The 16,983-nt window shown below is 46.3% G+C and overlaps 1 protein-coding gene across 1 annotated transcript in view; it reads right to left on the bottom strand.

The window, feature by feature from the left end:
* Nucleotides 1-16,983, bottom strand: part of LOC124782801 — a 66,976-nt gene that overhangs the window by 29,604 nt on the left and 20,389 nt on the right. Inside the window, exons 2-3 of the mRNA XM_047253976.1 lie at nucleotides 12,848-13,366; nucleotides 12,244-12,799 (exon numbers count right to left, since the gene is read on the bottom strand). Of these exons, the coding sequence (XP_047109932.1) occupies nucleotides 12,263-12,799; nucleotides 12,848-13,264 (954 nt within the window). The 5' untranslated portion in view covers nucleotides 13,265-13,366 and the 3' untranslated portion in view covers nucleotides 12,244-12,262. The remainder of the gene's footprint in view (nucleotides 1-12,243; nucleotides 12,800-12,847; nucleotides 13,367-16,983) is intronic.

Below are 16,983 nucleotides of genomic sequence, written 5' to 3'. Positions count from 1 at the left end.
TCATGTGCACCTTACAATTCATTCCCTGAAACAGATTTGCAATCCCAAATTCATCTTTGACTTTCCTCTTCTTGATTCTTACGACAATATTAATAATTACACTAATGAAATATACTTAGCAGTATTTCAGTTTATTTTCAATTATGTAAGTAATGTAAAAATTTAAAGTAGAAGAAATGAAAAAAAATTCATATAGGGACTCGACTGCACAACCCCCGGATTACCGTGCCGTACTCTGTCCGCTGCGCCAACAGCTTACCCTTCACCCGACCCGCACGAAAAGATTTTTTTTTCTCTAAGTGCTTGACCATCTGGAGCTTCAAATTGTGTCGCTTTCATTTCTGGCCGAGCCCCAAATAGGCTATTAATTGGGACGAGTAAGCGTTGTCCTCTCGTGACCTCACACCCGTAACACCCAAAACGCAACTTCGTACTTTTCAAGCACTTATCCCAGACATCAACAATACACATGTATTCTCTTCACATTTCATAACGTCTCAGATGAAGACAACGGCTGAAACACCTCTACTATGAACTAGGCCAGAAACACAATGCAGGGTTCAGACATCAGCTCCCAACGTTCATTTGCAGAGTATAGAGTTAATTTCAGCTTTTTCATATCCGTTGTGACCTGTGCTGTCCATATTACAATATGATGCATTTGAACGTTTCAGCGTTCTCTGCCATAATAAGAGTTCTTACTCATGGGAAGTTTAGCAACACGGGTGCCAAATGATGTCTTTGATATCTCGGATGATGTTCTCGTCTGTTGTAAAACGAACTCAGTGGTTTCGACATTTTTTTATGCCATCATTGCTGTGGAAATTACCTGCTTCTTTTTCTGCTCTTCATAAACAGCAAGGAGTGAAACATCAGGCGTCATGCCAATCAGAAATAGAATCACTGTACTTAATTCTTCCAAAGTGTAGTATTATCTGTGACTCTGGAATTAGTGTCGCATCATATGTACAGCGATCAAGTATTTGCTTGAAAATGATGAACAGTTTCTTTACCTCTGGTAATGAAAGTCGGACAATTCAATATCATGTAAATATTTTTTATTTACTGTTATTCGTGTCTTTGCTTATTTGAAGTCCATTGTATCATCGCCTTTAAAATAGTTCGGCTTATCTGACATTACACTGCCGCTAAAAATATTGCATGATGATGTGAGCAAGAAGAGGACAAGAATTCAGACTGCATTGCATGATCAGTGACAGATTACGAACTGAGAATATTAAAGCATATCACTTATCGTCATAAAGATCTCAAATACATTAAAATTTAAACATCACGGTTCAGGATGTGGGATACAGCATCATATCGAAACAGTCACTAACCCATTCTGTTATATCGATCAAACGAATACCCTGTGCCTGCTGATTGCTGCAAGCAGCATAGATCTGGGCTTTAGAACATTGAACACAGTATCAACAAAGCATTACGTTTATTTACTGCGGTTGCCTAAGATTGTAGGACAAACATTTCTAAATGGTTCACTTATCGGAAACTGTAAGTGATATGTTTTAGTGTACATGACTGCGGTGAATATATGTAGAGTGTTCTGTTGTTCAAAATCATCAGGGAAAATGAAGAGAGTCAACTCCCGTGGTGGTGCATTGATTATTCCTCTAGAACGGTAGGAATAGATTTCAAGGGCTGGACATTTGGATACGACTGAGGGAACATCATTGGCAGTATGACACGCCCTCATTCTGCGAAAAAGTTTGGAGAGGTTTGGAATTTGTCTGCAACGTAGATGCATGGTCCAGTGAGGGGAACCTGTACGAAATTGTCTCTCCTCTCATTGCTACCACACCGAATGTTTTCTTCTGCTAGAATACGTGGAAGCCGAATGCGTGTCCAGTTCGGATTCCATTGAACAGTTAGCACGTCGTGCTGTTGTGGTTATCGCTACTGACTGTTGTTCGCAGGACACCGGCTCCGATTCCCGGCCGGGTTTGTGTGTCGGTTGTCATCGTCATCATCACCATCAACAAGAAAATCGCCGGAATGGTGTCACTAGAAAGATCTGCAACAATGGTCGAACTCCTCAAGGAGGGACTCCCGGCAAAATATACATTAAGCACACATTTTTCCACGAAGAGGGTTAAGCGACGGTTGTCGACTTTGTAGACGGGTAGCTTGAAGCAAGTTCGATAGTTGAATTGGCGCGTTCCAATTTGTTGTGGTCTTCAGTCCTGAGACTGGTTTGATGCAGCTCTCCATGCTACTCTATCCTGTGCAAGCTTCTTCATCTCCCAGTACTTACTGCAACCTACATCCTTCTGAATCTGCTTAGTGTATTCATCTCTTGGTCTCCCTCTACGATTTTTACCCTCCACGCTGCCCTCCAATGCTAAATTTGTGATCCCTTGATGCCTCAAAACATGTTCGACCAACCGATCCCTTCTTCTAGTCAAGTTGTGCCACAAACTTCTCTTCTCCCCAATCCTATTCAATACCTCCTCATTAGTTACGTGATCTACCCACCTTATCTTCAGCATTCTTCTGTAGCACCACATTTCCAAAGCTTCTATTCTCTTCTTGTCCAAACTAGTTATCGTCCATGTTTCACTTCCATACATGGCCACACTCCATCAAAGACTTTCAGAAAGGACTTCCTGACACTTAAATCTATACTCGATGTTAACAAATTTCTCTTCTTCAGAAACGATTTCCTTGCCATTGCCAGTTTACATTTTATATCCTCTCTACTTCGACCATCATCAGTTATTTTACTCCCTAAATAGCAAAACTCCTTTACTACTTCAAGTGTCTCATTTCCTAATCTAATTCCCTCAGGATCACCCGATTTAATTTGACTACATTCCATTATCCTCGTTTTGCTTTTGTTGATGTTCATCTTATATCCTCCTTTCAAGACACTGTCCGTTCCGTTCAACTGCTCTTCCAAGTCCTTTGCTGTCTCTGACAGAATTACAATGTCATCGGCGAACCTCAAAGTTTTTACTTCTTCTCCATGAATTTTAATACCTACTCCGAATTGTTCTTTTGTTTCCTTTACTGCTTACTGACCATTAAAATTGCAACATCACGAAGATGACATGCTACAGACGCGAAATTTAACCAACAGGTAGAAGATGCTGTGATATGCAAATGATTGGCTTTTCAGAGCATTCACACAAGGTTGGCGCCGGTGGCGACACCTACAACTTGCTGATGTGAGGAAAGTTGCAACCAATTTTTCATACACAAATAGCAGTTGACCGGCGTTGCCTGGTGAAACGTTGTTGTGATGCCTCGTGTAAGGAGGAGAAATGCGTACCATCACTTTCCGACTCTGATAAAGGTCGGTTTGTAGCATATCGCGATTGCGGTTTGTCGTTTCGCGACATTGCTGCTCGCATTGGTCGAGATCGAATGACTGTTAGCAGAATATGGAATCGGTGGGTTCAGGAGGGTAATACGGAACGCCGTGCTGGATCCCATAGGCTCGAATCACTAGCAGTCGAGGTGACAGGCATCTTATCCGCATTACAGTAAAGGATCGTGCAGCCACGTCTCGATCCCTGAGTCAACAGATGGGGACGTTTGCAAGACAACAACCATCTCCACGAACACTTCGACGACGTTTGCAGCAGCACGGACTATCAGCTCGGAGGCCACGGCTGCGGTTACCATTGACGCTGCAACACAGACAGGAGCGCCTGCGATGGTGTACTCAACAACGAACCTGGGTGCACGAATGGCAAAACGGCATTTTTCCGGATGAATCCAGATTCTGCTTACAGCATCATGATGGCCGCATCCGTGTATGGCGACATCGCGGTCAACTCACATTGGAAGCGTGTATTCGTCATCACCATACTGGCGTATCACCCGGCGTGATGGTATGGGTTGCCATTGGTTACACGTCTCGGTCACCTCTTGTTCGCATTGACGGCACTTTGAACAGTGGACGTTACGTTTCAGATGTGTTACGACCCATGGCTCTACCCTTCATTCGATCCCTGCAAAGCCCTACATTTCAGCAGGATGTTGCAGGTCCTGTACGGGCCTTTCTGGATACAGAAAATGTTCGACTGCTGCCCTGGCCAGCACATTCCCCAGATCTCTCACAAATTGAAAACGTCTGGTCTATGGTGGCCGAGCAACTGGCTCGTCACAATACACCAATCACTATTCTTGATGAACTGTGGTATCGTGTTGAGGCTGCATGGGCAGCTGTACCTGTACACGCGATCCAAGCTCTGTTTCACTCAATGCCCAGGCGTATCAAGGCCTTTATTACGGCCAGAGGAGGTTGTTCTGAGTACTGATCTATGCACCCAATTTGCGTGAAAATGTAGTCTCATGCCAGTTCTAGTATAATATATTTGTCCAATGAATACCCGTTTATCATCTGCATTTCTTATTGGTGTAGCAATTTTAATGGCCAATAGTGTATATATATTCAGTATTAATATCAAAAACGCTATGTACGGGATTTTAAAGCAGACTTCGCCTATTAACACTTTCAAAACAGTGTTACTAGAACAGATTCAAAGGGCTGGATCAAACAATTATTGTAAACTGCTCAGTGTAGCTGGAAAAGTGAATAAATCTAATTTGTGCCAAAGACAATTGAAAAGAGAACAGTAGAATTAACTAATTTTGTGACAACGTCATTACCTACTTTCACTGATACCATGAGATTGCCTCTGAATAACATTACAGAGCAATCTAGGAACTAATATCTGATATGTAGTCAGAAGACCACTGAGCTAGATATGTGACTAGATATGTGACATGTCAGATTTACGCACTGCTCAGATGCGTAAAAATGATTAATACGACGAACAGAAAAATTAATTCGTGAAAGGGAAAATGGAAATGTTTCGACATATTACTCTGCCATATCTTCACCTACAGCTCTGATTCCATACAACTTACTGGCACATGCTCAGCACTTGATTTCCATTACTTTGGCGAGCGGTGAAGGCTCACGTGACCGCCTGGCACCAGTACAGCACCATCTATAGCTACCAGCGTCCTCTTTTAAGAGGGTGAGTAACATTTAGGCCAATGAGCTTGTAAATCAGAAAAGAAATCAGGCAAACTCTTCCGAACATGTGACTAGGCCACCATGAGCGTATGGCATTGGTGGCCGGGAGACCCCTCGCGGGGCGGTTCGGCTGCCGCTCTACAAGTTCCTTAACGCCACTACGGCGGCTTGAGAGTGAATGAGGATGAATTAATGATGAAAGACCCACAACACCCAGTCATCTCGAGGCAGAAAAAAATCCCTAACCCCTCCGGGAATCGAACTCAGGACCCCGTGCACGGGAAGCGAGAACGCTACCGCAAGACCGCGAGCCGCGGAAGGAATCATTAGATTTCATTTCACATTGCGACATTGTCACATATCGATAACATTATAGCACCCATATAATAGGTCTTTGGAAGTCTTTGTGACAGACTTTAAGGAGTTTTAGATCACGCCATGGGGAGTAACTTCTTTTGGAGACAACGTGTTCGCTGATGCTTCCCAGTAACGTCAGGAGTTGTCTGAGTTTGGTAACGACCCTGAAAAGCAGCAGGTCGGTTGAAATGGTTCAAATGGCTCTGAGCACTATGGGACTTAACTTCTGAGGTCATCAGTCCCCTAGAACTTAGAACTACTTAAACCTAACTAACCTAAGGACATCACAGACAACCATGCCCGTGGTAGGATTCGAACCTGCGACCGTAGTGGTCGCGCGGTTCCAGACTGTAGCGCCTAGAACCGCACGGCTACCCCGGCCGGCGCAGCAGGCCGCAGGCAGTCTCTGATGTTAATGGGCAATACTCGTTGCACATCTTCGAATAATCTTCTCCACGTCAAACACACTAGACTGAGCAAAATCTAAGTTCCACATTCGCTTCTAAAATTTCTTTTTCCGATTACAGATGTTAATTTTTATGGTTTTCTTGGTAACATTAATCGGCGCCTAATATACTACACACATGATGAGTATTCACTGCTAATGTGATGAAATCTTGGCGTTTAGTCTCAGCGAGAATGTTGTCTCTTACGTAAGTTTTGCCCCATGACATCATCTGTCACTTCTACACGTTTGTTGCAAGGAATTTCAAATACTCTGTATATGTATTTGCTCAGTAAGAGTCTGTATAGTATTATACACCACTATTAGCCCCTCCTGTCCGATTACACACACACGTGGGACAATCGTAAACGAGTTTCTGTATATCTCCATTCCCACCCTACTCCTATTTAATTCTCAAGATGTTTATGCGGCTGATGGGACAGGGACGGCATAAACTTTCTGTATTCCAGAACAGGTAAGGTTCCTTTACCCACCAGGGTTTATTGAAAACGGCGTCATCTTTCTTCAATGATTGCCAGTATAGCTCCGTGTGTTTCTGTGGGTACTTTCCCTGACCATCTCTGTTGCACTTTCGTATTCGATATGCCCATCTGTTATGGTTTTAGCGGTGGTCATCAGAAATCCTTCTATGTCTCGTGTCACGCCTGCTTGGCAAAGACACGAAAACCTGAAGCTGTGTTCTAGGATTGGTCGCACTAGCATCTATTATGCTGCTAACGTGTCAGATAGCTTGCATTTCTTCAAAATACTCTCAAGACATATGTTACTCGTGTTTGTTCCCTTTCAATATCTCTTCGTTGTTCAGCACCTTTGAACCCAAATAATGTCTCAAGATAGAAATGTTTATCATAACTTAGTAACTAGGCGCTGCAGAATATTATGTATTGTTATTTGCCTTTACCTTACATTTATCCGCAACAGAGTTGCTATCGGCACAGAAATTGTAAGTGGGACTACTGTTCACGTGGTTTCTGGTTTCACTTAAAAATTCCCCACTGTAACTATAACTCCGCGAGTTGAAGATAACACAAGTGACTGACTAGTCGTCCTGATGCTATACGTCGTGGGCGTCGTTGGAGCTAGGATGGAGGTGCATGCAGTCAACACCTAGAGTTCCCAGTCGTGGTCAGCTGCCCGACTTTGGAACCATTATTTATGACTCAATTACACAATCCGAGTTTGTGCTCTGTCTCTAATGACCTCGATGTCGACGGGACGTTTAACTCACTCTTCACTTTTTTATGATTCAGACGGCTCCTCAGTTTGTCTCACAAGGCTGAATGGTTTCAGCAAGGAAACATTGCCGGAAATCTCAGGTACCAATCTCGAACCCTCAGCATCCCAGTTTACACAGAGCAGCGAGTTAGAAAGTATCCATCTACGATAGTTTGCTGTGATAAACAGCATCATCAGGTTGAAATGCGACAGTAGTGGTGATCCTGTATGGTAAAGAGTTCATGTGTACTGACAACGGTGGAGGTTGGAGCACACACGATGTTACCTGTGTTTATGTTGAACATTCGTACTGGATTAAAACAAAAAAGGAGTCTTTGAGAAAATCAAAGACGTAATAGCTGATCTCGAATGCACAGAACTGCACGAAAAATGTGCTTGATCTAAACTGCTCATATGAAAAACGGTGGTGTGGAGCATTTATATGTAACGCTGCTCGTCTTATCCCGAGAGTTAATTGAATTTACATCCATTCAAGGTCTAAGGGAGGAAGTTTGGTAACAGGAAAAAAACAAAATATCATGAACCAAGACACACACATTTCAGTGTCTTCACTGAGTTTAAAGTAATTATGCTATCTGAAGAACGTACTTTTTCGCTACTGACCTGATAGTGTTGCACAGCTATTCTGTCCTCAAAGTGCAGGTATGCGATTTCAATGAGGTGATTAAAGCAAAGTGGAACAGAACAGTACGCACTTCTGGCTGAAGTCACTTTTTCACATTCAACATCGAATATGCAGGTTATGACGCTGACATACGAGTAACGTCGTTGAGAAATGGAGAAATGTAATTAGTGTGGCGTATGTTGGACTGCCTGAGAGCGGAAGTAATACTGAATGTGAAAAAGTGTATTTAGTCGGAAGTTCATACTGTTCTGCTTCACTTTGCTTCGACGACCTCATTAAAATCCCACACCTGCACTCCGAAGACTCAGTAGCTGTGCAACACTATCATGTCAGGAGAAAAAGTTAGAAGCTCATACAGCATAATTATGTTAAGCAGTGGAAATACAGTAACAGGACACGGTATTGAAATATGTGTGTTTTTGATCCTATAATGTCAATATTTTGTTTCACCGCGGTAGCACTTTTCTTCTCTTAGACCTTCAGTTGGCAGTTGTGGTACCATAAATGCCTAAACCGTGATGCGTGCCGCCACGGGGCCGCAGATCAGATGACACACAGCCCACGGTCAGCCGCTCTTAGCGCATGCGCAACGCTGGTGAAATGGACAGCACAGGAGCGTCGCATGTACCGCTCACCGCCTGATGCTTCAAAAGCGCTTCAGCATCTCACTGCAGGAAGTCTCGTCTCGGACTTCACTGTCGCTGATACCGCGACGCCACACCATTCTATTCGCCATGGACGGGATTTCAGTCCCACTCTGGAACTGGACTACTCACAAAGGGAAACTCCCCTTCTCCGCCCTCCCTTCCCACCACACTCCCCACAGATTTAGTGGTAACATAGCCCGATAGATAGTCCGTCAAAAACTGAACACGAACCAAGCATGAAAACAGAAAGAATGTGTATTGAAGTGTGAAAAAAAGCAAAATAGAAACAGTGAAGGTCCAAGCTTAAGAAGTGCAACATCGAGCAAAGTGGAGGAGCGATGGCGTCATGGTAAAGCGATCACGGTTTTGGCTTGCAAAGCGGGCGAGCAGTGTTAAAAACTAGCTCGTACCATTTATTTTTATTTTTTTCACAAAATTATGAACTGTCCGTCCTACCATTGAAATGTTTGTTTCCTTTTTGTAATCTTGGCAGTTGTCGTAATATACATTGGCTGTAGAATATGAAATGTTCGTATGGCATTGTTTGCCGGGAGGCCCCACGCGGGGGAGTTAGGCCGCCGTGTTGCAAGTCCTTTTTAATTGACGCCACTTCGGCGACTTGAGAGGGGAAGATGATGAAGGACACACAACACCCAGTCATCTTGAGGCACAGAAAATCCCTGACTCCGCCGGGAATCGAACCCAGGATCCCGTACGCAGGAAGCAAGAACGCTACCGCAAGACCACAACCTGCGGACAGCCATGTGGTAATAACATATAACCGTAGCAAATGGTTCAAATGGCTCTGAGCTCTATGGGACTTAACATCTGAGGTCATCAGTCCCCTAGAACTTAGAACTACTTACATCTAACTAACCTAAGGACATCACACACATCCATGCCCTAGGCAGGATTCGAACCTGCGACCGTAGCGTAACCGTAGCAAGTAAATGTGATTGAACAGTTAGAGCGGGCGAGATACCATACAGACGTCTCACAGAAATGGAAACAACAAGTGTAAACTATTTTACAGCAAAGGAATTCAACAGTCAAAACTTCCAAAATGGAAAGCAACTTTCAGAAACATTAAAAACGTACGTTTTGATAGAGCACAGAGAAAACAGTGAGACTGTAAAACTGCTGCGTTCATTTGTTGCAGTTTATGTGACAAAATAAGGAATTATCACATTTACATTCATGTTGTTGTTGTTGTGGTCTTCAGTCCTGAGACTGGTTTGATGCAGCTCTCCATGCTACTCTATCCTGTGCAAGCTTTTTCATCTCCCAGTACCTACTGCAACCTACATCCTTCTGAATCTGCTTAGTGTATTCATCTCTTGGTCTCCCCCTACGATTTTTACCCTCCACGCTGCCCTCCAATACTAAATTGGTGATCCCTTGATGCCTCAGAACATGTCCTACCAACCGATCCCTTCTTCTGGTCAAGTTGTGCCACAAACTTCTCTTCTCCCCAATCCTATTCAGTACCTCCTCATTAGTTATGTGATCTACCCATCTAATCTTCAGCATTCTTCTGTAGCACCACATTTCGAAAGCTTCTATTCTCTTCTTGTCCAAACTATTTATCGTCCATGTTTCACTTTCATACATGGCTACACTCCATACGAATACTTTCAGAAATGACTTCCTGACACTTAAATCAATACTGGATGTTAACAAATTTCTCTTCTTCAGAAACGCTTTCCTTGCCATTGCCAGCCTACATTTTATATCCTCTCTACTTCGACCATCATCAGTTATTTTGCTCCCCAAATAGCAAAACTCCTTTACTACTTTAAGTGCCTCATTTCCTAATCTAATTCCCTCAGCATCACCCGACTTAATTAGACTACATTCCATTATCCTTGTTTTGCTTTTGTTGATGTTCATCTTATATCCTCCTTTCAAGACACTGTCCATTCCATTCAACTGCTCTTCCAAGTCCTTTGCTGTCTCTGACAGAATTACAATGTTATCGGCGAACCTCAAAGTTCTTATTTCTTCTCCATGAATTTTAATACCTACTCCGAATTTTTCTTTTGTTTCCTTTACTGCTTGCTCAGTATACAGATTGAACAACATCGGGGACAGGCTACAACCCTGTCTTACTCCCTTCCCAACCACTGCTTCCCTTTCATGTCCCTCGACTCTTATAACTGCCATCTGGTTTCTGTACAAATTGTAAATAGCCTTTCGCTCCCTGTATTTTACCCCGGCCACCTTTAGAATTTGAAAGAGAATATTCCAGTCAACATTGTCAAAAGCTTTCTCTAAGTCTACAAATGCTAGAAACGTAGGTTAGTCTTTCCTTAATCTTTCTTCTAAGATTTACATTCATACCAACTCGTAAATCTGGCAGGGAGGCGTATCTCACTCACTCACCAGGCGTACAAGTTAGGTGCGTCAGTAAGAGATTCGTATCCTATGACACAGGTACTTTCACTAATGTCGTGTATGATACACCAGACGTAGGTACTTTCACTAATGTCGTGTATGATACACCAGACGTACACCAGACGTATTTTCCGGTGGAGGATTCGGTTAACTTGTCGCCTTGTTATCAAACGTTTGCGGTTAACATTCGAAACCTATTTCCTTTCGGATCCCAATAGTGTAGTTGTGGCGCAGTAGTGGCCGTGCGGTTTAGGGCGCCAAGTTACGGATGCGCGGCCCCTCCCGCTGGAGGTTCGAGTCCTCCCCCGGGCATGGGTGTGAGTGTTGTCCTTAACGTTAAGTTAGTTTAAGAAGTGTGTAAGTCTAGGGACCGATGACCTCAGCACTTTGGTCCCTTAGGAATTCACACACACACACACACACACACACACACACACACACACACAGTGTAGTTGCGCAGAACCATCTTTCATTATAGGTCCCTCTCTTACACCTGGCTGTTGCAAACGGACGTTACAGCACGACACAGACGCAAATTTGAATATATCGAAAAAAGAAAAGAAAACTGTTGGTACGAGGTAGCTTTGAAGACGATTGCATGAATGGTATTCTAACACCGTGACCACTTAACCGCGACGTGGTAGCACCTCTCGGTTGCTCTATGTTGCATTTCTAATACTTGGAGCGTCCACTGTTTTCATTTTGCTTCTATTTCCACAACTCAGTACAACTTTGACTTAGAATAGGAAGTAGATTTAGGCAATTAGAATAGGAAAGTAAATTAGGAACCTGCAGCGATAAACCATCTTTGCCTGCCCTGTGCCAGGGGCACGCCCATAGGGATTAGCTCTATGGGCAAGGCTTCCAAAGTAGTAGGTTTATACATTACACTGGCACAATTGTAACGCTGCAGGCAGTTAGGACTAACCCTTTCGTAGTAACTAGAAGTTAAGCTAACTTAGAATAAGAAGTAGTCTGCCTAGTACTAACCACATAACTGTCTGTAATTAAGTAAAACGTAGAAGCTGCCATTGTATAAAGTAGGAACATAGGACCCACTAATCATTAAGGTGGTGGGTCAATCATGTATAATTATTATTGTTGTTATGAATAAAGAAATTTAAAAAAAAAAAAAAAAAAAAACTCAGTACACCTTCTTCCTGTTTTCATGCTTGATACCGAGCGAGGTGGCGCAGTGGCTAGCACACTGGCCTCGCATTCGGGAGGACGACGGTTCAATCCCGCGTCCGGCCATCCTGATTTAGGTTTCCCGTGATTTCCCTAAATATCTCCAGGCAAATGCCGGGATGGTTCCTTTGAAAGGGCACGGCCGCCTTCCTTCCCCGTCCTTCCCTAATCCGATGAGACCGATGACCTCGCTGTCTGGTCTCCTCCCCCACAACAACCCAATCCAACCTCTAGTACCACTGATCACATCTAGGTGCGGTTCTAAGCATTCGAGGTCACGTACTTCCCGTTCTGAGATGTTTACTACTCCACTCGCACTCACCAAGTGTGTGCAGCCGTTGTCACCGGGGCGCCAGGAACGCGTCATCCAGCAGCGGTGGCGGCGTCAGGCAGAGGTCCGGGGGCGGCCACGCGTCGTCGAGCGCGGGGGCCACGCAGTCCGCCCCCAGCGACGACGACGGCGTCAGCGACGGCGGCGGCGTCAGCAGCTGCTCGCAGCCCGCCGCCGCGTCGCCGGAGAAGAAGCCGCCGCAGGGCGCGCCCTGCGGCAGGATCAGCGTCGACACCGGGGGCAGCGACACCGCGGCCGACACCCCCAGCTGCAGCGCCGCCGCCTCCCCGACAGTCTGCTGCTGCTGCTGCGGCGGCAGCTGCGGCGGCAGCTGCTGGGTCTGCAGCGCGGAGTAGGGCACGGAGAAGACCTCCTGCTGCTGGCCGCACGGCGCCGGCAGCAGCGCGGGCGACGGCGGCGAGTACGACACGGTCTCGAGCGCGCGCGTGAGCTCGGTGATGTAGCGGATGGCGAGCCGCAGCGTGGCCACCTTGGTGACCTTCTCGCCGGCGCGCTGCTGCTCCTCGGACGCGTCGTCGTCGTCGGACTCGGGGGCGGCGGGGGCGGCCAGCGGCGGCAGCGCGCGGCGCAGCGCCTCGAAGGCGGCGTTGATCTCGCGCATGCGCTCGCGCTCCCGGGCGTTGGCCGTCCTGCGGCGGTACCTGCTGAGCGGCTGCGGCTGGCGGCGCCGGGCCCTCCGGCCGCCGCCGCCTCCGGTCCGCCGCCGCGCGCCGCCCCCGCCCTCGGCCGCCGGCGACGCCTCCCCCGAGCACTTGCCGCCGTCCTCGTCCTCCGTCGAATCCTCCTGCGAGCGCTGCCGCCTCTGCGTCCGCGGCCTCAGAGAGTACTTGCTCGCTCCCGACTCCGCGGCGGGCGCCGCCTCCGCTTCTCGCTCAGTGTTTTCCTTGGAGCTGCCGTTCGCCGCCGCAGCGCAGCCATCTTCGGTAACCTCGGGCGTATTATTATTCGAGTCGAAGATCGGCAGCGAGTTTAGGTACAGCAATCCGTCCATCTTACTGCTGGCTGGAGCAGGCGTTACTGGTGTGCCATCACTTGATAGCAATCTTCCTGATTTCAGTCATTCCCAGTCAAACAGCAGACCTCGGTTTTGAATCTGTAAAATATTTTAAAAATGTGTGTTGATACTAAGAGACATTCTGAATTAAACATTTAACAGTACACAAACGACATAAATTAGTAAAGCATCTTAGATAAATAAAGTTACGAATTGTTCTCCTTGTACACGAAATAGAGAGGACAAAGGGAAGAAATTAGTGAGGCAAAATTACACTTCCGATTAGAAAGTTATATATCATTCTCAAAAACGTCTCCGACTTGGGAAATGTGTGCGAGTAATGCTCAAAGCAGGTAAGATCTCAGCTAGGGAGGCCGGTCATCTTAGGTTCGTTGTTGTGAAGTCGATCGAGGAAGCAGAATACAATATCATACAAAATAGGAAAGAGAACTATCGGGAAGATGATGTACCTTAATCAAAAAATAAGCTTGGTGCAGTTATATGTACGACTATAACGTAAATAGAGGCTGATAGGCATTCCTACAATTTTGCAAATACAGACATAATGTCTGATAGGATAGCAGCAATCAGTGATTTTACAATGTTACTTATAATCAGTCTTCATTGCAAAATTTTTATTCGTATGACCGGTTTCGGTTCATCTAGAACCATTTTCAGGTCTGATATTTCGGTTACAGGAGTAACCCGTCCAAATCCAGCAACTTTCACATGCTGCGTCAGGTGGACGCGTTACTCCTGTAACCGAAATATCAATATGCAAATAATTAGCTTTTCAGAGCATTCACACAAGGTTGGCGCCGGTGGCGACACCTACAACGTGCTGACACGAAGAAAGGTTCCAACCAATTTCTTATACACAAACAGCAGTTGACCGGCGTTGCCTGGTGAAACGTTGCTGTGATGCCTCGTGTAAGGAGGAGAAATGCTCTGATAAAGGTCGGATTGTAGCCTATCGCGATTGCGGTTTATCGTATCGCGACATTGCTGCTCGCGTTGATCGAGATCCAATGACTGTTAGCAGAAAATGGAATCGTTGGGTTCAGGAGGGTAATACGGAACGCCGTGCTGGATCCCAACGGCCTCGTATCACTAGCAGTCGAGATGACAGGCATCTTATCCGCATGGCTGTAACGGACCGTGCAGCCACGTCTCAATACCTGAAACAACAGATAGGGACGTATGCAAGACAACAACCATCTTCACGAACAGTTAGACGACGTTTGCAGCAACATGGACTATCATCTCGAAGACCATGACTGCGGTTACCCTTGACGCAGCATCGCAGACAGGAGCGCCTGCGATGGTGTACTCAACCACGAACATGGGTGCACGAATGGAAAAACGTCATTTTTTCGGATGAATCCAGGTTGTGTTTAAAGAATCATGATGGTCGCATCAGTGTTTGGCGACATCGCGGTGAACGCACATTGGAAGTGTGTATTCGTCATCGCCAAACTGGCGTATCACACGGCGTGATGGTATTGGGTGCCATTGGTTACACGTCTCGGTCACCTCTTGTTCGCATTGATGGCAATTTGAACAGTGGAAGTTACATTTCAGATGTGTTACGACCCGTGGCTCTACCCTTCATTCGATCCATGCGAAACGCTACATTTCAGCAGGATAATGCACGACCGCATGCTGCAGGTCCTGTACGGGGCTTTTTGGATACAGAAAATGTTCGACCGCTGCCCTGGTCAGCACATTCCCCAGATCTCTCACCAACTGAAATCGTCTGGTCAATGGAGGCCAGTACTCTTGATGAACCGTGGTATCGTGTTGAAGCTGCATTGGCAGCTGTAGCTGTACACGGCATCCAAGCACTGTTTTACTCAATGCCCAGGCGTATCAAGGCCGTTATTGCAGCCAGAGGTGGTTGTTCTGGGTACTGATTTCTCAGGATCTGTGCACCCAAACTGCGTGAAAATGTAATCACATGTCAGTTCTAGTATAATATATTTGTCCAATGAATACCCGTTTAACGTCTGCATTTCTTCTTGGTGTAGCAATTTTAATGGCCAGTAGTGTACCTTCACAAACCCACCAACAAACTGTCTGATCCCTGATACGCGGTATCACTGGTGTATTTCGTTCCAAACATGGACAAACAAGCAATTAGACAGGTGGTTATAGTATTTCTGCTCATTAGTGTACGCTTTCAGGGTTTAATTTCGTAAACTGACCGACGATCTGTCAACCAACTGTTAACCAACGTCTCAACCAGAGACGTTCGCGCAGGAGCGTGCCGGATGGCAGATTCAGGTGTGCCAGACTGCGCCGCCCCACAGGTGTGGACGCGCCTGTGCGCTGTCGCCGGCGGCTGAGTGTGCCGGAGAAAGTTCCGTTTTCCTTCCGCCTCGAGCGGCTACTGGTTGCCTCGCAACTGGCCGTCGGCTCAGTTCTACCATACATGGAGATGGAACTCTTCCTGTTCTCTTCCTTACGGTTTATTACCCATCTTATTTTTTTCCCTCTCTGAAGGAATTGATCTAGAGATGTTCGTTTCTTCCCAACGACTCCGTCGAGGAAGCGATTTTTCCGGTATTTCTCATCATACTGAAATTGTTTTGAAAACAGAGTAAAAGTGGTTCGAACAGTCCACTGGTATACTGCCGGTTCATAGTGTGCATCGGGCACAATATTTCGGCGATCAGACATGTCGCCATCGTCAGGTGCGTTGACGAACTGAGCTCCTGAGGGCGGGCGGCAGATTTAAATCTCCTCCCCCCGCGGGCCGCTCTCTTCTCCGTCCGCGCCCGCGCGCCGGTGGTCACGAAGACGTGGGCGTTGGAATCTGTCGTAGCGTCGATGTGCTTGCTACATCCGCCCTGGTCTTCTTAAAGACAGTGCAGAGAAGACTCTCAGCAAGAAGTATGAGCTGGCGACCAGGGCGGACGTAGCAAGCACATCGACGCTACGACAGATTCCGACGCCCACGTCTTCGCGACCGCCGGCGCGCGGGCGCGGACGGAGAAGAGAGCGGCCCGCGGGGGAAGGGGATTTAAATCGGCCGCCCGCCCTCAGGAGCTCAGTTCGCCAGCGCACCTGACGATGGTGACATGTCTGATCGCCGAAATATTGTGCCCATTGGACACTATGGACCGGCAGTATACCCGTGGACTCTTCGAGCAACAAATACGAGGGGAGAAACTGAAGAATCACAGAGTAAAAGTGATTTCCATATACAAAAGAAAATTAGGGAAAACGACGTACAAAAAAGCCCCAAACAAGCTGCTATTCTGAGAAGTGCGTATGTACGATGGACCAATATGGAATGTGATTAATGGATCGTAAGGAAAAGCTTAATGTTTAGGAAGAAGTGACGACTGCCTCATAGCCCAAGAGGGAGAAAGATTTGCAGCCACACAATACCTACATCAAACACAGGGCACATTAGGGGACTGTTGCCATTTGGAGTTGAGAGATGGACTGTGAATGCCACCATGGCGGGTCATCCAACTGCTATTGCAGGACCAGTCTGTGTTTTCGCCAGCAGTAGGACTGAGGAGCTCCTTAAAAAAGAAATGCAACCTGCCATAACACAGGGAGGCGTTCCAAGTAAGCCTTTCGTGAAGAGTATGTGTGTGGTTCTTAGCCTGGGAAAAGAAGGCATTGCGCAAAGCTTACTAAATTTCTCGTTAAATAATTCGACTACGGAGTAGAAGCGCGGCCACTACCGCCGGAGGTTCGAGTCC

Source organism: Schistocerca piceifrons, chromosome 1 (genome assembly GCF_021461385.2).
Source record: "Schistocerca piceifrons isolate TAMUIC-IGC-003096 chromosome 1, iqSchPice1.1, whole genome shotgun sequence".
Taxonomy (NCBI): Eukaryota; Metazoa; Arthropoda; class Insecta; order Orthoptera; family Acrididae; genus Schistocerca; species Schistocerca piceifrons.
Note: the sequence above shows the minus strand (reverse complement) of the source record. Positions and strands in the feature narration are given on the sequence as shown.